Genomic DNA, 20,440 nt, shown 5'->3' on the forward strand with positions numbered 1-20,440 from the left:
GCCATTGGCTTGAGGCTCAGGTAATCACATCTTAGCTCAGACTAGTGCAGTATTTGATGCTATTGGCTGTGTCTCTTGGTCTCCATTCAAGCGCTTGCATTAGCATGTTAAAGCCAGACCTTTTGGCTTTGCCATTGTTCATTGCTTAGTGCCTGGAAGTACATCGGGACTTTAGAATGAAACAACTTCAGTCCATCTTCTTTTTCCTGGGCAAGTTCGGAGCTGGTCTGGTAGTGATGCATGGAGTACGTCTGCAGCGTGCATGGGTACAGCATGTAGCTCCACCTCCCAGCCTCAGTGCAGCTTCGCCTCGGCGGAGAGATAACAAGGTGTGCTGAGTCCTGATTGACAGCGCCAGGCCCCGCCCCCTGCTCCCTGCAGCCCGCGGAATGCCCGGACGCACTGAGAGCAGCGAGAAGGGGAGTGAGCCTGCGAGGCGCTGTGTTGGGACTGCCGCCCGCCCGAGGTACCCTCCTGCCCGCCTGGCGTCACTCCCCGGGCGCCGGGCCGCCCCTCTCTCCCGTGCCCCATTCGCGGAGACCCCCCACCTCTAACTTCTTCTCTTCTCTCCCACAGACCCTGCCGGCCTGACCCCATGAGAGCGGAGGATCAGTCGGGCACAGCGGAGGCAGCACTACCGGCGCGATGAGGGCGGCGAGGTGAGTGAGCCACCGGGGACAGGGGGCCTTCCGTGGACGGAGCCCCTCTCCCGTGTCTGTGTGCACTCTGTAAGGGTCTGGGTGCCCTCTGTACTGGTCCGTGTGCCCTCTGCGAGGGTCTGGGTGCCCTCTCTACTGGTCTGTGTGCCCTCTGCGAGGGCAGTGTGCTGTCCGAGAGGGTCCGGTGCCCTCTCTTCCGGGCAGTGTGGGCAGTGTGCTGTCTGCGGGGGTCCGGTGCCCTCTCCTCCGGGCAGTGGGCTGTGTGCGAGCGTCCGTTGCCCTCTGCTCCGGGCGGTGTCCAGTCTGCGAGGGTCTGTGTGCCCTCTGCTCCGGGCAGTGTGCTGTCCGAGAGGGTCCGGTGCGCTCTCCTCCGGGCAGTGGGCTGTGTGCGAGAGTTTTTCTGGGTGCCCCCTGCACTGGTCTGTGTGCCTTTCCCCTGGATACTGTGCTGTCTCCGAGGGTCTGGGTGCCCCCTGCACTGGTCTGGGTGCCCTCTGCACCGGAAAGTGTGCTGTCTGCGAGGGTCTGTGTGCCCTCTGCTCCGGGCAGTGTCCAGTCTGCGAGGGTCTGGTTGCCCTCCGCATTGGTCTGGGTGCCCCTTGCACTGATCTGTGTGCCCTTTCCTCTGGATACTGTGCTGTCTGCGAGGGTCTGTGTGCCCTCTGCTCCGGGCAGTGTGTGCTGTCTGCGAGGGTCCGGTGCCCTCTGCTCCCGGCAGTGTGTGCTGTCTGCGCGATTTATGTGCCCTGTGCTCGGTCTGTGCGATGTATGCATGGCAGGTGATCTGTGCCTTCTACACCGGTCTGTGTGCTCTCTGTACCGTACACTGTGCTGTGGTCTGTGTGATCTATGCACGGGTCTATGTGCAATCTGCTCGTGTCTGTGTAATCTAAGCACCGGGCTGTGTGTTCTGTGCACCGGATAGTATGATCTATGAACGGATCTGTGTGATCTATGCACCGTCCGGTCTCTGTGCTCTCTCGGTTCGTCTGTGTGCTCTATGCACCGGGCCCCTTGCTGTCTGCACATGCTGTGTGCTCTCTGTGTTGCCTATACCGGGCTCCGCGGGTCTCTGTGCTCTCTGTGCTGGTCGGTGAACTCTCTGCATGGGTCTGTGTGCTGCCTGCACCGGGCTGCGTGGGCCTGTGTGCTCCCTGCGTGGGTCTGTGTGCTCTCTGTACGGGTCTGTGTGCTCTCTGTATGCTGCCTGTCCCGTGCTCCGCTGGTCTGTGCGCTCTCTGTACGGGTCTGTGTGCTCTCTGTATGCTGCCTGTCCCGTGCTCCGCTGGTCTGTGCGCTCTCTGTACGGGTCTGTGTGCTCTCTGTATGCTGCCTGTCCCGGGCTCCGCGGGTCTGTGCGGTCTCTGCAGGGGTCTGTGCGCTCTCTGAATGCGCAGGTCTCTGTACTCTCTGCGCGGGTCTGTGTGCTCTTTTCGTGGGTCTGTGCACTTTCTGTATGTTGCCTGCACCGGGCTGCGAAGGTCTGTGTGCTCTCTGTACGGTTCTGGGCTGTGCTGGTCTGTGAGCTCTCTGTGCTGGTCTGTGAGCTCTCTGCGTGGGTCTGTGTGCTCTCTGCACGGGTCTGTGTGCTCTGTGTATGCTGACTGCACTGGGCTGCGTAGGTCTGTGTTCTCCCTGCATGGCTCTGTGTGCTTTCTGTGCTGGTCTGTGAGCTCTCTACGTGGGTCTGTGGGCTCTCTGTATGCTGCCTGCACTGGGCTGCGCGGGTCTGTGTGCTCACCGCACAGGTCTGTGTGCTATCTGCACCCGGCTGTTTGGGTCTATGTACTCTCTGCACAGGTCTGTGTGCTCTCTGCGGGGGTCTGGGCTGCATGGGTCTGTGTGCTTTCTGTGCTGGTCTGGGAGCTCTCTGTGTGGGTCTGTGTGCTCTCTGCACGGGTCTGTGTGCTCTCTGTATGCTGACTGCACTGGGCTGCGCGGGTCTGTGTGCTGGTCTGTGAGCTCTCTCTATGGGTCTGTGTGCTCTCTGCACGGGCCTGTATGCTGCCAGCAGTGGGCTGCGTGGGTTTGTGTGCTGTCTGCACAGGTCTGGGTGCAATCTGTATTGGGCTGTGCGGGTCTGTGGTCTCTCTGCACAGGTCTGTGAGATCTCTGGGTGGGTGTGGGCTGCATGAGTCTGTGTGCTCTCTGCGCGGGTCTGTAATACTCTCTGCGGGGGTCTGGGCTGCACTGGTCTGTGTGCTCTCTGCACTGGTCTGTGTGCTTTCTGTGCTGGTCTGTGAGCTCTCTGCATGGGTCTGTGTGCTCTCTGCACTGATCTGTGTGCTTTTTGTACTGGTCTGTGAGCTCCCTGTGTGGGTCTGTGTGCTCTCTGCACAGGTCTGTGTGCTCTGCGTATGGTGACTGCACTGGGCTTCGCGGCTCTGTGTGCTCGCTGCATGACTCTGTGTGCTCTCTGTGCTGGTCTGTGTGCTCTCAGCATGGGTCTGTGTGCTCTCTGTATGCTGCCTGCACTGGGCTGCGCACGTCTGTGTGCTCTCTGCGGGGATCTGTGTGCTATCTGCACCGGGCTGCGTGGGTCTCTGTTCTCTCTGCATGAGTCTGTGTGCTCTCTGCACCAGGCCGTGTGGGTCTGTGTTCTCTCTGCACTGATCTGTAATACTCTCTGCGTGGGTCCTTGCTGCATGGGTCTGTGTGCTCTCTGCACTGATCTGTGTGCTTTCTGTGCTGGTCTGTGAGCTTTCTGTGTGCTCTCTGTATGCTGCCTGCACTGGGCTGCGCGGGTCTGTGTGCTTTCTGTGCTGGTCTGTGTGCTCTCTGCACGGGTCTGTGTGCTTTCTGTGCTGGTCTGTGTGCTCTCTGCACGGGTCTGTGTGCTCTCTGTATGCTGCCTGCACTGGGCTGCGCGGGTCTGTGTGCTGTCTGCACCGGGCTGCGTGGGTCTCTGTTCTCTCTGCGCGGGTCTGTGTGCTCTATGCACCGGGCTGCACGGGTCTGTGTTCTCTCTGCACAAGTCTGTGAGCTCTCTGGGTGGGTGTGGGCTGCATGGGTCTGTTTGCCCTCTGCACGGGTCTGTGTTCTCTCTGCACATGTCTGTGTGCTCTCTGGGTGGGTGTGGGCTGCATGGGTCTGTGTGCTCTCTGCGCCGGTCTGTGTGCTCTCTGCGCCGGTCTGTGTGCTATCTGCAACGGGCTGCTCGGGTCTGTGTTCTCTCTGCTCGGGTCTGTGTTCTCTCTGCTTGGGTATGTGAGATCTATGCACCGTGCTGCACGGGTCTGTGTTCTCTCTGCACTGGTCTGTAATACTCTCTGCATGGGTCTGTGTGCTTTCTGTGCTGGTCTGTGAGTTCTCTGTGTGGGTCTGTGTGCTCTCTGCTCAGGTCTGTGTGCTCTGGGTATGCTGACTGCACTGGGCTGCGTGGGTCTGTGTGCTCCCTGCATGGCTCTGTGTGCTCTCTGTGCTGGTCTGTGTGCTCTCTGCACAGGTCTGTATGCTCTCTGTATGCTGCCTGCACTGGGCTGCGCAGGTCTGGGTGTTCACTGCGCAGGTCTGTGTGCTCTCTGCACCAGGCTGCACGGGTCTGTGTGTTTTCTGCATGGGTCTGGGCTGCATGGGTCTGTGTGCCCTCTGCACGGGTCTGGGTGCTCTCTGTGCTGGTCTGTGAACTCTCTGTGTGGGTCACTGTGCTCTGTGCACAGGTCTGTATGATGCCTGCACTGGGCTGCATGGGTCTGTGTGCTCTCTGCACGTGTCTGTCTGCTATCTGCACTGGGCTGCGTGGGTCTCTGTTCTCTCTGCGCGGGTCTGTTTGTTCTCTGCACCAGGCTGCGTGGGTCTCTGTTCTCTCTACACAGGTCTGTGTGATCTCCTTGTGGGTCTGGGCTGCATGGGTCTGTTTGCCCTCTTCACAGTTCTGTGTGCTTTCTGTGCTGGTCTGTGTGCTTTCTGTGCTGGTCTGTGAGCTCTCTGTGTGGGTCTGTGTGCTCTCTGTATGCTGCCTGCACTGGGCTGCCCGGGTCTGTGTGCTCTCTGCATGGGTCGGTGTGCTTTCTGCACCGGGCTGCATGGGTCTGTGGGCTCGCTGTGTGGCCCTTTGTGATCTCTGCGCGGGTCTGTGGGTTCTCTGTGTAGATCTGTGGGCTCTCTGCGTGGGTTGGTGTGCGGTCTGCAGGTATCTGTGTGCTCACTGTACCAGTTTGCTTGCTCTGCATGGGGGTGTGTGCTCTCTGCGACGAGTCTGTGTGCTCTCTGCACTGGGCTGCATGGGTCAGTGTGCTGTCTGCGCTGGTCTGTGTGCTCTCTGCACTGGGCTGCATGGGTCTGTGTGCTCTCTGCGCAGGTCTGTGTGCGGTCTGCAGATATCTGTGTGCCCACTGTACTGGTTTGCGTGCTCTGCGCGGGTGTGCTCTCTGCACCAGGCTGCGTGGGTCTGTGTGCTCTTTGCGCTGGTCTGTGTACGCGGGTCTGTGTGCACTCTGCGGGTCTCTCTACTCTCTGCAGTGGGCTGCGCGGGTCTGTGTGCTGTCTGTGCGGGTCTGTGTGCTCTCTGCACTGGTCTGTGTGCACGGGTCTGTGTGCTCTCTGTGCTGGTGTGTGCGCGCAGGTCTGTGTGCTCTCGAAAGTGGGCTGCGCGGGTCTGTGTGCTCTCTGCGCCGGTCTGTGCGCAGGTCTGTGTGCTCTCTACAGTGGGCTGGGCTGCGCGGGCCTGTGTGCTCACTGTACTGGTTTGCTTGCTCTGCGCGTGTGTGTGTGCTCTCTGCAACGGTTCTGTGTGCTCTCTGCACTGGGCTGTATGGGCCAGTGTGCTTTCTGCGCTGGTCTGTGGGCTCTCTGCACTGGGCTGCATGGGTCTGTGTGCTTCCTGAGCAGGTCTGTGTGCGGTCTGTAGGTATCTGTGTGCTCACTGTACCGGTTTGCTTGCTCTGCGCGGGTGTGTGCTCTCTGCACCGGGCTGCGCGGATCTGTGTGCTCTCTGCGCTGGTCTGAGTGCTCTCTTTGCGGGTCTGTGTGCTCTCTGCAGTGGGCTGCGCAGGTCTGTGTGCTCTCTGCGGTGGTCTGTGTGCGGGGGTCTGTGTGCTCTCCGCGCTGGTCTGTGTGCGCAGGTCTTTGTGCTCTCTGCAGTGGACTGCGCGGGTCTGTGTGCTCTCTGCGCTGGTCTGTGTGCGCAGGTCTGTGTGCTCTCTGCTGGTCTGTGTGCGCGGGTCTATGTGCTCTCTGCGCTGGTCTGTGTGCTCTCTACAGTGGGCTGTGCGGGTGTGTGTGCTTTCTGCACGGGTCTGTGCGCCCTCTGCAGTGGGCTGCGCGGGTCTGTGTACACTCTGCGCCGTTCTGTGCGCAGGTCTGTGTGCGCGGGTCTGTGTGCTCTCTGCGCTGGTCTGTGTGCGCAGGGCTGTGTGCTCTCTGCTGGTCTGTGTGCGTGGGTCTGTGTGCTCTCTGCGCTGGTCTATGTGCTCTCTACAGTGGGCTGCGCGGGTGTGTGTTTGCTTTCTGCGCCGGTCTGTGCGCTCTCTGCAGTGGGCTGCGTGGGTCTGTGTGATCTCTGTGTGGGTCTGTGTGCTCTCTGCACTGGACTGCGCGGATCTCTGTGCTCTCTGCGCTGGTCTGTGTGCCAGGGTCTGTGCGCTCTCTACAGTGGGCTGCGATTGTCTGTGTGGTTTCTGCGTCGGTCTGTGCGCTCTCTGCAGTGGGCTGCGTGGGTCTGTGTGCTCGCTGCACCGGGCTGCGCGGATCTGCGTGCTCTCTGCGCTGGTCTGTGTGCGAGGGTCTGTGCGCTCTTTACAGTGGGCTGCGCGGGTCTGTGTGCTTTCTGCGTCGGTCTGTGCGCTCTCTGCAGTGGGCTGCGTGGGTCTGTGTGCTCTCTGTGTGGGTCTGTGTGCTCGCTGCACCGGGCTGCGCGGATCTGTGTGCTCTCTGCCCTGGTCTGTGTGCTCTCTGCGCTGGTCTGTGTGCGCGGGTCCCATCACCTCTGCCCCAGCCCCTGGTTTGCGCTCGGTGTGTGCGCACTGCCCCATCTCTGAGTGCCCCCACTTTGAAGATCCCGACTATGGGTGTTGGGTCTGTGCAGCGGCGCCCTCCCCGGGGGTCACTGCTTCTTGCCCCCTTGGCCAGTGCTCGCTGCCTGCCAGGCCTTCTGGTACAGGGCACTTCCCAGGTGGGCTGGATCCCCGAGGCCTGCTTTAGGGCAAGGGGCGCGCCTGGCCCATTCTCACTTTCAGCAGCTCCGGACCTTAATTGCAGCAGGTACGGGAGGGAGTGCTTCAAGAGGGGGAGGGAAAGGTAGAGAGAACGCGATCTGAGAGGAAGAAGAGAGAGAGGAGAGGAGGGCAGCGAGAGAATAGTTGGAAAGAGAGGCAGCGAGAGGAGAGGCCGTGGGTAGGGCTGGCTTGAGCATCTTTGACAGGGTTGCTTTTGGGTCGCTTCGGCCCTGTGTCTGCCGCTGGGACGGAGGCCTCGGCTCTGACAGGGGCCTGGTCTCTGTGTGCAATGGACCTGCACTCACGGCCTACTTATGTGTCTGCCTCCCGTTTGTTTGTTCTACCACCCTGGTCTTTGCTCCTCACTAAATAACGTTTGTGCTCCAGTACACAGGGTGTGCTCCAGCCAGTAAACCACGCTCCCCACACGGAATATGTGCTTCCCAGACCTCATCCTGTACTCTCCATCCTGGTGCCTGCTCCTGTCCATGGTGTCCGTGCCCTCTGGTCTCTGTGCCACTGCCCCCGGTGCCCGAGCTCCCTGGTCTCTGTCTCCCTGCGCATGGTGTCTGCCTGTGCCTCCTGCCCCTGGTATCTGCCTACGCACCCCGCTCCTGCCCGTCCTCCCTGCGCCTCTCCGTGCCCCTGCGCCTAGTGCCTTCCTCTGACCCATTCTCATGGTGCCTGCCTGTGCCCCCTGCTCCTCTCTGTGCCCACTGCCTCTGGTGTCAGCCTGTGCCATTGCTGCTGGTGCAATTTCAATGACTCTTCTCCTGCCCCCTGTCTGGGCACCTTGCGCCTCTCTGTGCCCCTGCTCTTAGTGTCTCCCTCCGACCCCTTCCCCTGATGCCTGCCCGTGCAATCTGCGCCCTGGAGTCTTCTGATCCATTCTCATGGTGCCTTCAGGTGCCCCCTGCTCCTGCCTGCACCCCCGGTGTCTTCTGCTGCCCCCTTCGCCTGGTCCCTGTGTCCCTGCCTACCTGTGCCCCTCGCACTTGACTGCGCCACTGGTATCTTCTTACCCCCTCTCCGGGTGCCTGGCTGTGCCCCCTGAACCTGTCTGCGCCCCTGGAGCCTTCTCCTTACCCCCTCTCTAGGTGCCTGCCTGTGCCCACATGCGCCTGTTCGTTGCCCTGGCGTCTTCTCATTACCCCCTCTCTAGGTGCCTGCCTGTGCCCACATGCGCATATGCGTGCCCCTGGCGTCTTCTCCTTACCCCCTCTCTAGGTGTCTGCCTGTGCCCACATGCGCCTGTTCGTGCCCCTGGGGTCTTCTCCTTACCCCCTCTCTAGGTGTCTGCCTGTGACCACATACGCCTGTTCGTGGCCCTGGCGTCTTCTCCTTACCCCCTCTCTAGGTGTCTGCCTGTGACCACATGCGCCTGTTCGTGGCCCTGGCGTCTTCTCTTTACCCCCTCTCTAGGTGCCTGCCTGTGCCCACATGCGCATATGGGTGCCCCTGGTGTCTTCTTCTGATGCCTGCCTCTGCCCCCATGGGCTTGTTCTCGGCCTTAGTGTTTTACTCTGACCCCCTCCCCGGGTGCCTGCTGTGCCCCTGCACCTGTCTGCGCCCCTGGTGTCTTCTTCTAACCCCTTCCCCTGGTGTCTGCCTGTCCCCCATGTACCTGTCCGTACCCCTAATGCGGCGCCTTCCTCATCCCTTCGTGCAGTATTCATGTGCCCCCTGCGCCTGCCTGTACCTCTGTTTCGGCGCACCCGCTCTCGTGCAGTGCTGACGCCCCCCCCCCCCTTCTCTTGCAGAGTTTGGCTGGTGCTCGCTTTTCTCTCCCTGGCGGTGCTGGAGCTGGTTCAAGCGGTAAGTGACCTTTCACCTTTGCACCTGCTGAGAACATAATGTGTGCATTGCTGTCCATAGCCCGTTGTTCTGCAGCGCTGGCAGTGTGTGCAGTGCTGTATACATCTCATTATTCTGCTGTGTCGCTGGTGTGCCCACTGCTGTACCCATTCCATTAATCTGCAGCGCCAGCAGAGTGTGCAGTGCTGTATATGTCTCATTATTCTGCGGCACTGGTGTGCCCACCGCAATACAGTTCTTATTTATGTGCAGCGACAGCACTGTGTGCAGTGCTGTATATATCTCATTATTCTTCTGCGGCACTGTTGTGCCCACTGCTTTACCTATCCCATTAATCTGCAGCCCCAGCAGTGTGTGCAGTGCTGTATACATCTCATTATTCCGCTGTGGCGCTGGTGTGCCCACTGCTGTACCTATCCCATTAATCTGTAGCACCAACAGTGTGTACAGTGCTGTATATGTCTCAGTTATTCTGCTGCAGCACTCGTGTGTTCACATCTGTACCTATCCCATTAATTTGCAGCGCTAACGGTGCACGCAGTGCTGTATATACATCTCATTATTCTGCGGTGGCGCTGGTGTGCCCACTGCTGTACCTATTCCATTAATCTACACCGCCGGCAGTGTGTGCAGTGCTGTATACATCTCATTATTTTGTTGTGGAATTATTCTGGTGTGCCCACTGCTGTACCTATCCCATTAATCTGCAGCACCAGCAGTGTGTGCAGTGCTGTATATGTCTCATTATTCTGCGGCACTGGTGTGCCCACTGAGGTACAGCTCTTAATAATGGTGCTGTATATATCGCATTATTCTTCAGCGGCACTGGTGTGCCCACTGCTGTACCCATGTCATTAATCTGCAGCCCCAGCAGTGTGTGCAGTGCTGTATATGTCTCATTATTCTGCAGCATTGGTGTGCCCACTGCTGTACCTGTCACATTAATCTGCAGCGCCAGCAATGTGTGTAGTGCTGTATATATCTCATTATTCTGCTGGGAGCTGGTGTGGCCACTGCTGTACCAACCCCATGAATGTGCAGCACCAGCAGTGCATGTACTGCTGTATATATCTCATTCTGCTGCAGTACTGTATTGCCCATCGCTGTACCTATCCCATTAATCTAATCTGCAGCACCAGCAGTGTGTGCAGTGCTGTTTATATCTCTTTATTCTGCTGAAGCACTGGTGTGTTCACTTCTGTACCTATCCCATTAATTTGCAGCACTAACGGTGCACACAGTGCTGCATATACATATCATTACTCTGCTGCGACACCAGTGTGCCTACTGCTGTACCTGTCCCATTAATCTGTAGCGCCAGCGTGTGTGCAGTGATGTATACATCTCATTATTCTGCTGCAGCACTGGTATGCCCAATGCTGTAAATGTCCCATTATTGTGCAGCACGAGCAGTACGTCCATTGATGTACAAATGTTATTATGCTACAGGCACAGCAGTGTGTCCATTGTTTGCTATATCTCCTTATTATACTGCACCAGCAGTGTGTCCGGTGCTGTACATATCCCATTATCATGATGGACATTCAGTGTGTCCAGTGCTGTACATAACTCTTTATCATACAAGACATTCAGTGTGTCCAGTGCTGTACATATCCCATTGACATGCCCCATTGTCCAGTGCTGTACACATCTCATCATCATGCATGACACCCAGAGGGTCTAGTGCATCACATATCCTGTTATTCTGCAGTGCTGCATGAATACCTCATTATTCTGCAGCTCATTGTGTACATTGTTGTGCATATCCCATTATTTTACAACACTAGTGAACTGTACAGTGCTCTATGTCTCATTATTCTCAAGTACTCAGTGCCTTTACACATTCCATCATTCTGCAGCACCTGCAGTGTGTCCAGCAGTAAGTACTCAAGTACTCCGTGCCTTACATATCCCACTAATCTGCAGCACTTCCAGTATGTGCAGTGCTGGACACATCCCACTATTCTGCAGCACCTCCAGTGTGGGCAGTGCCACATATATCCCACGATTCTGCAGTACCTCCACTGTGTTGCGTGCAGTGCTGGGCATATCACATTATTCTCCAGCACTCCGGTGCAGTGTGTTCAGTGCCGGAAATATCCCATTATTTGGTAGCATCTCCAGTGTGTGCTATGCCGGATATATCCCACTGTTCTGCACCGCCTCCAGTATGTGCAGTGCTGGACGTATCCCACGATACTGCAGCACCTTCAGTGTAGTGTGTGCAGTGCTGGACACATCACATTATTCTTCAGCACTCCAGTGTAGTGCGTGCAGTGCTGGACATATCCCAGTATTCTGCAGCACCTCCAGTGTGTACAGTGCTGGACATACCCCACGATTCTGCAGCACCTCCAGTGTAGTGCATGCAGTGCTGGACATATCACATTATTCTCAAGCACTCCGGTGCAGTATGTTCAGTGCCGGATATATCTAACTATTCGGCAGCATGTCCAGTGTGTGCAATGCCGGATATATCCCACTGTTCTGCAGCACCTCCAGTGTGTGCAGGGCTGGACATATGCCACTATTCTGCAGCACCTCCAGTGTGTGCAGTGCTGGACACATCCCACTATTCTGCAGCACCTCCAGTGAGTGCAGTGCTGGACACATCCCACTATTCTGCAGCACCTCCAGGTTGGGCAGTGCCGGACATATCCCACGATTCTGCAGCACCTGCAGTGTATTGATTGCAGTGCTGGATATATCACATTATTCTGCAGCACGACCGGTGTAGTGTGTACAGTGCTGGACATATCCATAACTCTGCAGTACTCCAGTGCTGTGTGTGCAGTGCTGGACATATCACATTATGTGAGAAATCAGCAGGGGTGCGCGTGCACCATGTCAGAATCACACTGCGTGTCTTTGAGATTTCCGTGCAGCAGGGGGACATGTCAGCTGTGCTATAGGTGTCACGTGACTTTCCATGTGCATCTCCTCCATTCACGTTGCATTCTGTCTTGCGGTCATTTTGCTGCCAATTGTGCGGCGCTCAGTACTGTCCCCTTCGCCATTACCAACACATATGGTGCCGTAAATAAAGGCCGGTTTTGGCGCATGTGGAACGTTTGTGGCTAAAATGATCAAAATGTGGTTACTGCCACCAACTTGTCACCCCGAGTTTTGGACATGCGTGAGTGTGTGTGTGTCGCACAGATAGTAGAAAATTATCTGGGTTAATTACAAAGGTACCTGCTTTTTCAATTATTGCAAAAGTTATATTGCAGGATTTTTGCGTATTTCGGTGCTATGTTTGGCGCTATTACTTGCAGAACTGTTGACTGTTCGACCAGAATAGTACTTTTTTTTAAGGGTCGAGCACGCAAGCACTCTGCCCCTGTTGTAATCTCCCTGTGGGCTTTTATCCACGCCCACTGCACGCACATCAGTTTTGTTGGTTCGTGGGCTTGCCTTTTAAAATTCTCTTCATTTAATTAGTGAAAGGCATGCATTTGTCATGCTTTTTCCAGTGTTTAGCCCTCCTCGAGAGCACCGGTAAACTGCTGAAAACATACGAGGCTCTGTGTTTTCCGAATGGCTTCTGGACTACTTTTTCTTTTTATTTCCTACAAAGCGCGATCCCACTGGGCAGTAGTTAAGCCCTTTTGCATGACATCGACCCTGTTACATGGATAATTGCACTTTTGCCAGTTACATGGATAAATGCACTTTTGCCAATACCTTTGACTGCGAGCGAACTTCTGTTTTCCTTTGTGCATCTCCTTCACTCTCATGGTGGCCATCAGTTCGCTTATGTAAAACTGTTTTACTTTTCATTTTCAGTTAATGTGGCAAGAAAAGTCTGGTTAGGAGTTTACAACGCTAATAGCTCTAACTCAATGGAATGCGAGACCCATTGCATTGCAAATGCTTGTTAAGTGTTGTGGGAGCTGCACTCATGTTCTGATGCGGGCATTATGTGGCTCCGCTTACATAACTGTCTTGCCTGAAGCGGTGTACGTAATTTCCATTGGTGCAGCTGGTGCAGTGGCACCCGGGCCCAGAGCCCCAGGGGGAGGGGGCACTGAACCCTGATTACTGCTGTAGTTTATAGATCAGACAGCAGCCAGTAAATCTACTTCCTTGCTTGCACTAGGGCCCAAAACACAATGGCTATGCCGATGGTCCCTCTGGCGTAGGCGGCCGGGTGTGTGTGCTTCAGTACATATAAAGAGTCTTTCTGGCAGTACTTTTAATGAGCACTGTGGTTTGTGTCATTATCACCTGCCCAGTGTCACTCCCCTGAACTATGCCCGGTTAGTACCTGCCGGGACCTATATGTGGTGAGGCCTTCACACAAGGTCAGGGAGACCGGCAGCCTCATTGGGGAGAAGTTTGTGAAGCAACCATAAAGCTTATGTTAAACTGAGCTGGAACACCTCCCAACTGCCCCAGTGATATGTCTGAACCCCTTATGTCTGTGCTAAGAACCACCGCTTTGTAAATCCAGTTTATAGTTTGCGGCTTTGGACAGGTTTAGCTCTCTGTTAGCAAGACTGTAGGAAGTTGGCTCTGTATGCACTATTTCAAAGTAAGGAATAGTATGCACAGAGTCCAAGGGTTCCCCTTAGAGGTAAGATAGTGGGAAAAAGAGATAATTCTAATGCTCTATTTTGTGGTAGTGTGGTCGAGCAGTAGGCTCATCAGAGGAGTAGTGTTAAGCATTTGTTGTACACACACAGGCAATAAATGAGGAACACACACTCGGAGACAATTCCAGGCCAATAGGTTTTTGTATAGAAAAATATATTTTCTTAGTTTATTTTAAGAACCACAGGTTCAAGATTTACAAGTAATACTTCAAATGAAATGTATTTCAGGTAGGTACTTTAGGAACTTTGAATTAGCAAAATAGAATATACAGTTTTCACATAAATGATATATAGCTATTTTAAAACTAGACAGTGCAATTTTCAACAGTTCCTGGGGGAGGTAAGTGTTTGTTAGTTTTTGCAGGTAAGTAAACCACCTACGGGGTTCAAGTTTGGGTCCAAGGTAGCCCACCGTTGGGGGTTCAGAGCAACCCCAAAGTTACCACACCAGCAGCTCAGTGCCGGTCAGGTGCAGAGGTCAAAGTGGTGCCCAAAACGCATAGGCTTCAATGGAGAAGGGGGTGCCCCGGTTCCAGTCTGCCAGCAGGTCTGGAACCGCGTCTTCGGAGGGCAGACCAGGAGGGTTTTGTAGGGCACCGGGGGGGACACAAGTCAGCACAGAAAGTACACCCTCAGCGGCACGGGGGCGGCTGGGTGCAGTGTGCAAACAAGCGTCGGGTTCACAATAGAAATCAATGGGAGACCAAGGGGTCTCTTCAGCGATGCAGGCAGGCAAGGGGGGGGGCTCCTCGGGGTAGCCACCACCTGGGCAAGGGAGAGGGCCACCTGGGGGTCGCTTCTGCACTGGAGGTCGGATCCTTCAGGTCCTGGGGGCTGCGGGTGCAGTGTCTTTACCAGGCATTGGGTTCTTAGAAGCAGGCAGTCGCGGTCAGGGGGAGCCTCTGGATTCCCTCTGCAGGCATCGCTGGGGGGGCTCAGGGGGGTCAACTCTGGCTACTCACAGGGTCGCAGTCGCCGGGGAGTCCTCCCTGTGGTGTTTGTTCTCCACAAGTCTAGCCGGGGGCGTCAGGTGCAGAGTGCAAAGTCTCACGCTTCCGGCCAGAAACGTTTGTGTTTCAAAGTTGCTTCTTTGTTGCAAAGTTGCAGTCTTTGAGGAACAGAGCCGCTGTCCTCGGGAGTTCTTGGTCCTTCTAGATGCAGGGTAGTCCTCTGAGGCTTCAGAGGTTGCTGGACCCTGGGAACTCGTAGCTGGAGCAGTGTCTTCAGAAGGGGAGAGACAGGCCGTCAGAGCTGGGGCCAAAGCAGTTGGTGTCTCCGTCTTCTCTGCAGGTTTTTCAGTTCAGCAGTCCTCTTCTTCTTAGGTTGCAGGAATCTGAGTTCCTAGGTTCTGGGGAGCCCTTAAATACTAAATTTAAGGGTGTGTTTAGGTCTGGGGGGTTAATAGCCAATGGTTACTAACCCTGAGGGTGGCTACACCCTCTTTGTGCCTCCTCCCTGAGGGGAGGGGGGCACATCCCTAATCCTATTGGGGGAATCCTCCATCTGCAAGATGGAGGATTTCTAAAAGTTAGAATCACCTCAGCTCAGGACACCTTAGGGGCTGTCCTGACTGGCCAGTGACTCCTCCTTGTTTTTCTCATTATCTCCTCTGGCCTTGCCGCCAAAAGTGGGGCCGTGGCCGGAGGGGGCGGGCAACTCCACTAGCTGGAGTGCCCTGGGGTGCTGTAACAAAAGGAGTGAGCCTTTGAAGCTCACCGCTAGGTGTTACAGTTCCTGCAGGAGGAGGTGTGAAGCACCTCCACCCAGTACAGGCTTTGTTACTAGCCACAGAGTGACAAAGGCACTCTCCCCATGTGGCCAGCAACATGTCTGGAGTGTGGCAGGCTGCTAAAACCAGTCAGCCTACACAGGTAGTTGGTTAAGGTTTCAGGGGGCACCTCTAAGGTGCCCTCTGGGGTGTATGTTACAATAAAATGTACACTGGCATCAGTGTGCATTTATTGTGCTGAGAAGTTTGATACCAAACTTCACAGTTTTCAGTGTAGCCATTATGGTGCTGTGGAGTTCGTGCATGACAGACTCCCAGACCATATACTCTTATGGCTACCCTGCACTTACAATGTCTAAGGTTTTGCTTAGACACTGTAGCGGCATAGTCCTCATGCACTTATGCCCTCACCTATGGTATAGTGCACCCTGCCTTAGGGCTGTAAGGCCTGCTAGAGGGGTGACTTATCTATACCTGTAGGCAGTGTGAGGTTGGCATGGCACCCTGAGGGGAGTGCCATGTCGACTTAGTCTTTTTATCCCCACTAGCAAACACAAGCTGGCAAGCAGTGTGTCTGTGCTGAGTGAGGGGTCCCCAGGGTGGCATACGATATGCTGAAGCCCTTAGAGACCTTCCCTGGCATCAGGGCCCTTGGTACCATGGGTACCAGTTACAAGGGACTTACCTGGATGCCAAGGTGTGCCAGTTGTGGAAACAAAGGTACAGGTTAGAAAAGAACACTGGTGCTGGGGCCTGGTTAGCAGGCCTCAGCACACTTTAAAATCAAAACTTAGCATCAGCAAAGGCAAAAAGTCAGGGGGTAACCATGCCAAGGAGGCATTTCCTTACAAAGACCTATTGTTTACAGCACATTACTTATACCAGTGCTTAATTTGTAAATAAAAACATGCTGGTGCCCAAAGCCCTCCTCTTAAACACGCGGCTGCTGCAACTAAATGTAGGAGCACGGAATACTGAGGCAACGTAATCCTGAAGCCATCTGGGGCCTCTTCAATCCATGTAAAGCCACTCCCTGCCCCTTCAGCTCACTCTTGCAGCTTTCTACTTTCTCCCATTGTGATGCTTTTTCGTTTTTCCCTTCCTCTGTTTTTCCCATATGTGTCTTTTGCTCGCAGCAAATGCTTGAGGCAGAAGAATAAGCCCCGGCCCACAAAAATAAGTGCTGGTGCTCAGCATCGGAAACAACAAGCACAAATTAAGCACTGAGTTATACACAGAGTGGTCTTTGGTTCAGCTTTTCTCATGATTGGATGGCTCTGTTGTCTATATCACTACCCCCCTCAATGGCCTTCCTCCCCTTTCTTGTGATTGTCCTGCCCAGGAGCATTTCGGTCTCAGTACCTTGAAGTATTCTTCCACTGATCACCCCAGACCTTAAATAGCAGGTCTATGTGTTCCCCTATCTCTCCCTGCTCCCCTCTCCCATGCTTTTTTTTTATCATCCATCTCGCATTTAAGCCCGTATCCTTTCACACACCCACACCGACTATCCTCTTGCCCCTCTAAACTCTTGGCTAATTTTTTCCACACGCACAACTGTGGGTGGGCAGACATTCTAAAATGCTTTTTGCCCATTTCAGGATGGCCATTTGCATGTGTGCATGGGTGGCAGGCATGTGTCACCTATATATACATGTATAGATATATATATATATTTATATTACTATATATATATATAACAATCCCTTTAAAAATCGCTATGCACATCCTTGGCAGCCATCTTTAAACTGGATTTTTAAAAATAAAATACATTGCCATTAAAAATTTCTGCTGGGAATGCATGGGTCTTCACAGCAGCTATAATAAGCAGCAGTGGCAAAGCAAATAGGTTTCACAAATGCGACCTATTATTTTTGCCAGTGTTTGTTAGAAATGTAGCATATTTGCCACAGGTGCCAAAATTAAGCTAAGCTTTCACATTTTTTTAATTACATTTTCAGAAATTTACTGGCCTAGAACATGAAATTCTGGAAACCAGCACTAGCCCCTGCGTTTCAGGGTTACTGTAAGTAAATGCCTCCTTGGCATGGTTACCCCCTGACTTTTTGCCTTTGCTGATGCTATGTTTTGAATTGAAAGTGTGCTGAGGTCTGCTAACCAGGCCCCAGCACCAGTGTTCTTTCCCTAACCTGTACTTTTGATTCCACAATTGGCACACCCTGGCATCCAGATAAGTCCCTTGTAACTGGTACCTCTGGTACCAAGGGCCCTGATGCCAGGGAAGGTCTCCAAGGGCTGCAGCATGTATTATGCCACCCTAGAGACCCCTCACTCAGCACAGACACGAACTCCACAGCACCATAATGGCTACACTGAAAACTGGGAAGTTTGGTATCAAACTTCTCAGCACAATAAATGCACACTGATGCCAGTGTACATTTTATTGTAAAATACACCACAGAGGGCACCTTAGAGGTGCCCCCTGAAACTTAACCAACTATCTGTGTAGGCTGACTGGTTCCAGCAGCCTGCCACACTAGAGACATGTTGCTGGCCCCATGGGGAGAGTGCCTTTGTCACTCTGAGGCCAGTAACAAAGCCTGCACTGGGTGGAGATGCTAACACCTCCCCCAGGCAGGAGCTGTAACACCTGGCGGTGAGCCTCAAAGGCTCACCCCTTTGTCACAGCACCGCAGGACACTCCAGCTAGTGGAGTTGCCCGCCCCCTCCGGCCCCGGCCCCCACTTTTGGCGGCAAGGCCGGAGAAAATAATGAGAATAACAAGGAGGAGTCACTGGCCAGTCAGGACAGCCCCTAAAGGTGTCCTGAGCTGAGGTGACTCTAACTTTTAGAAATCCTCCATCTTGCAGATGGAGGATTCCCCCAATAGGATGAGGGATGTGACCCCCTTGGGAGGAGGCACAAAGTGGGTGTACCCACCCTCAGGGCTAGTAGCCCTTGGCTACTAACCCCCCAGACCTAAACACGCCCTTAAATTTAGTATTTAAGGGCTTCCCTGAACCTAAAGATTAAGATTCCTGCAACTACAAGAAGAAGGACTGCCGAGCTGACAAACCCCTGCAGAGGAAGAACAGAAGACACCAACTGCCTTGGCCCCAGACTTACCGGCCTGTCTCCTGCCTTCCAAAGAACCTGCTCCAGCGACGCTTTCCAAGGGACCAGCGACCTCTGAATCCTCTGAGGACTGCCCTGCTTCGAAAAAGACAAGAAACTCCTGAGGACAGCGGCCCTGCTCCAAAAGAACTGCAACTTTGTTACAAGGAGCAGATTTAAAGACCCCTGCAACTCCCCGCAAGAAGCGTGAGACTTGCAACACTGCACCCGGCGACCCCGACTCGACTGGTGGAGAACAACCAACTCAGGGAGGACCCTCCGGCGACTCTACGACTGTGAGTAACCAAAGTTGTCCCCCCTGAGCCCCCACAGCGACGCCTGCAGAGGGAATCCCCAGGCTCCCCCTGACCGCGACTGTCTTAACTCCATTTCCCGACAGCTGGAAAAGACCCTGCACCCGCAGCCCCCAGCCCCTAAAGAAACTGAACTTCTGTGCAGGAGTGACCCCCAGGAGGCCCTCTCCCTTGCCCAGGTGGTGGCTACCCCGAGGAGCCCCCCCCTTGCCTGCCTGCATCGCTGAAGAGACCCCTTGGTCTCCCATTGAAAACTGAAGGAAACCCGACACGTGTTTGCACACTGCACCCGGCCGCGCTGAGGGTGTACTTTCTGTGCTACTTTGTGCCCCCCCCCGGTGCCCTACAAAACCCCCCTGGTCTGCCCTCCGAAGACGCGGGTACTTACCTGCTGGCAGACTGGAACCGGGCCACCCCCTTCTCTCCATTATAGCCTATGTGTTTTGGGCACCTCTTTGACCTTTGCACCTGACCGGCCCTGAGCTGCTGGTGTGATAACTTTGGGGTTGCTCTGAACCCCCAACGGTGGGCTACCTTGGACCAAAAACTGAAACCTGTAAGTGCCTTACTTACCTGTTGAAACTAACAATAACTTACCTCCCCCAGGAACTGTGAAAATTGCACTGTTTCCACTTTTAAAACAGCTTATTGTGTTTTATGTAAAAAGTATACATGCTAAAGTAATGATTCAAAGTTCCTAGAGTACTTACCTGCAATACCTTTCAAAAGAGCTATTACATGTAAAATTTGAACCTGTGGTTCTTAAAATAAACTAAGAAAAGATATTTTTCTATAACAAAACCTATTGGCTGGATTTGTCTCTGAGTGTGTGTACCTCATTTATTGTCTATGTGTATGTACAACAAATGCTTAACACTACTCCTTGGATAAGCCTACTGCTCGACCACACTACCACAAAATAGAGCATTAGTATTATCTCTTTTTACCACTATTTTACCTCTAAGGGGAACCCTTGGACTCTGTGCATGCTATTCCTTACTTTGAAATAGCACATACAGAGCCAACTTCCTACAGTTACCATTCTATTGTTTCTATATTATTTATGTCTCTTTTTCTTTGTGTAGTTGCTTGTTTGAGAGGCAACACCCATGTGAAGAAAATGGGTCCGATTAATAAAAAAAAAAGTTAGACGTTTACTCCTACGATTGGAGTGAATTTCTGACTATTTTGGAATTCACAGATCTAGGAGTGTTTGCGAGATCCGGCAATAGTTGCGGCTTTCTCAGGGGTAATTCTGCAATTCTCTTGCAGATTGTGAGATACTTCCATATGAAGGCATTTTCACATCATCTCAAATCGTCAGGTGTAAATCTATAACTGTGTAAATTACTTTGTAACAGTAGACATGCACTTTAAAGCTTTTTTTGAACCTTCCTGGGCAAAATATTTTCTCCTGTTGAGAAACATCTTTCCCCAGATCCCCACCAATTTTGTAGACGTCCCCCTCTTTGTTCTGAACGTAGATACCCATTTACTCTTGGCCTTGGGAGGAACAGATCTTGGACCATGTCTAGGGCGGGAATGTGCCTTAAAACGTTTGTGAATAGAGAGTAACATGAAGGGTAGTGTATGTTCACCTAGTGAAGGAATACATCTCTGACCTGGAATACACACTTCCATCCCTGTGAATAGATTTACTCACACATAATCTTACACCACAGTGATATATTATGTAGGAGTAAAGAACTTGGTGAGTGTAGTTTTATGCTTTGTGACTATGCTCATAAATCAATGTTTTGCCACCCTTTAGTCCAATTCATTGACCTTGTGACTCGGGACCACTAATCCAGTTCACGTGCTCCACTTTTTATCAAGGTGTGTTTGTGGTGAGATCATATTTGCCTTCTTATTTCCTAACATTTTTATAGCGTTTCCTCTTCCCTAAGCACCTCCATCCAAGGTTTTTAAAGTTGTGGTAGGTTAATCCTATAGTTCATCACTAAACTACATCTGGTATAATCTGACCTGGGACAGTTAACACTATTTAAGAAGCAGTTACAGCCTTAATAATATTGATTCCTGCAAAGAAAACAAGCAGTGGTCAGTGGCAAACACATGGGGCACTGGGATGAAGACA

The 20,440-nt window shown here is 53.4% G+C and overlaps 1 protein-coding gene across 2 annotated transcripts in view; it reads left to right on the top strand.

Annotated features, from left to right (window-relative positions):
• Positions 1 to 320: 320 nt before the first annotated feature.
• The window catches only part of COL4A6 (collagen type IV alpha 6 chain), an 823,409-nt gene continuing 803,289 nt past the window's right edge, over positions 321 to 20,440 (top strand). For both annotated transcript variants that reach the window (XM_069211616.1, XM_069211626.1), the window contains exons 1-3: positions 321 to 466; positions 577 to 659; positions 8,575 to 8,629. In XM_069211616.1, coding sequence (XP_069067717.1) covers positions 646 to 659; positions 8,575 to 8,629 — 69 coding nt within the window. In that variant the 5' untranslated portion in view covers positions 321 to 466; positions 577 to 645. The remainder of the gene's footprint in view (positions 467 to 576; positions 660 to 8,574; positions 8,630 to 20,440) is intronic.

This window comes from Pleurodeles waltl, chromosome 2_1, assembly GCF_031143425.1.
Source record: "Pleurodeles waltl isolate 20211129_DDA chromosome 2_1, aPleWal1.hap1.20221129, whole genome shotgun sequence".
Taxonomy (NCBI): domain Eukaryota; kingdom Metazoa; phylum Chordata; class Amphibia; order Caudata; family Salamandridae; genus Pleurodeles; species Pleurodeles waltl.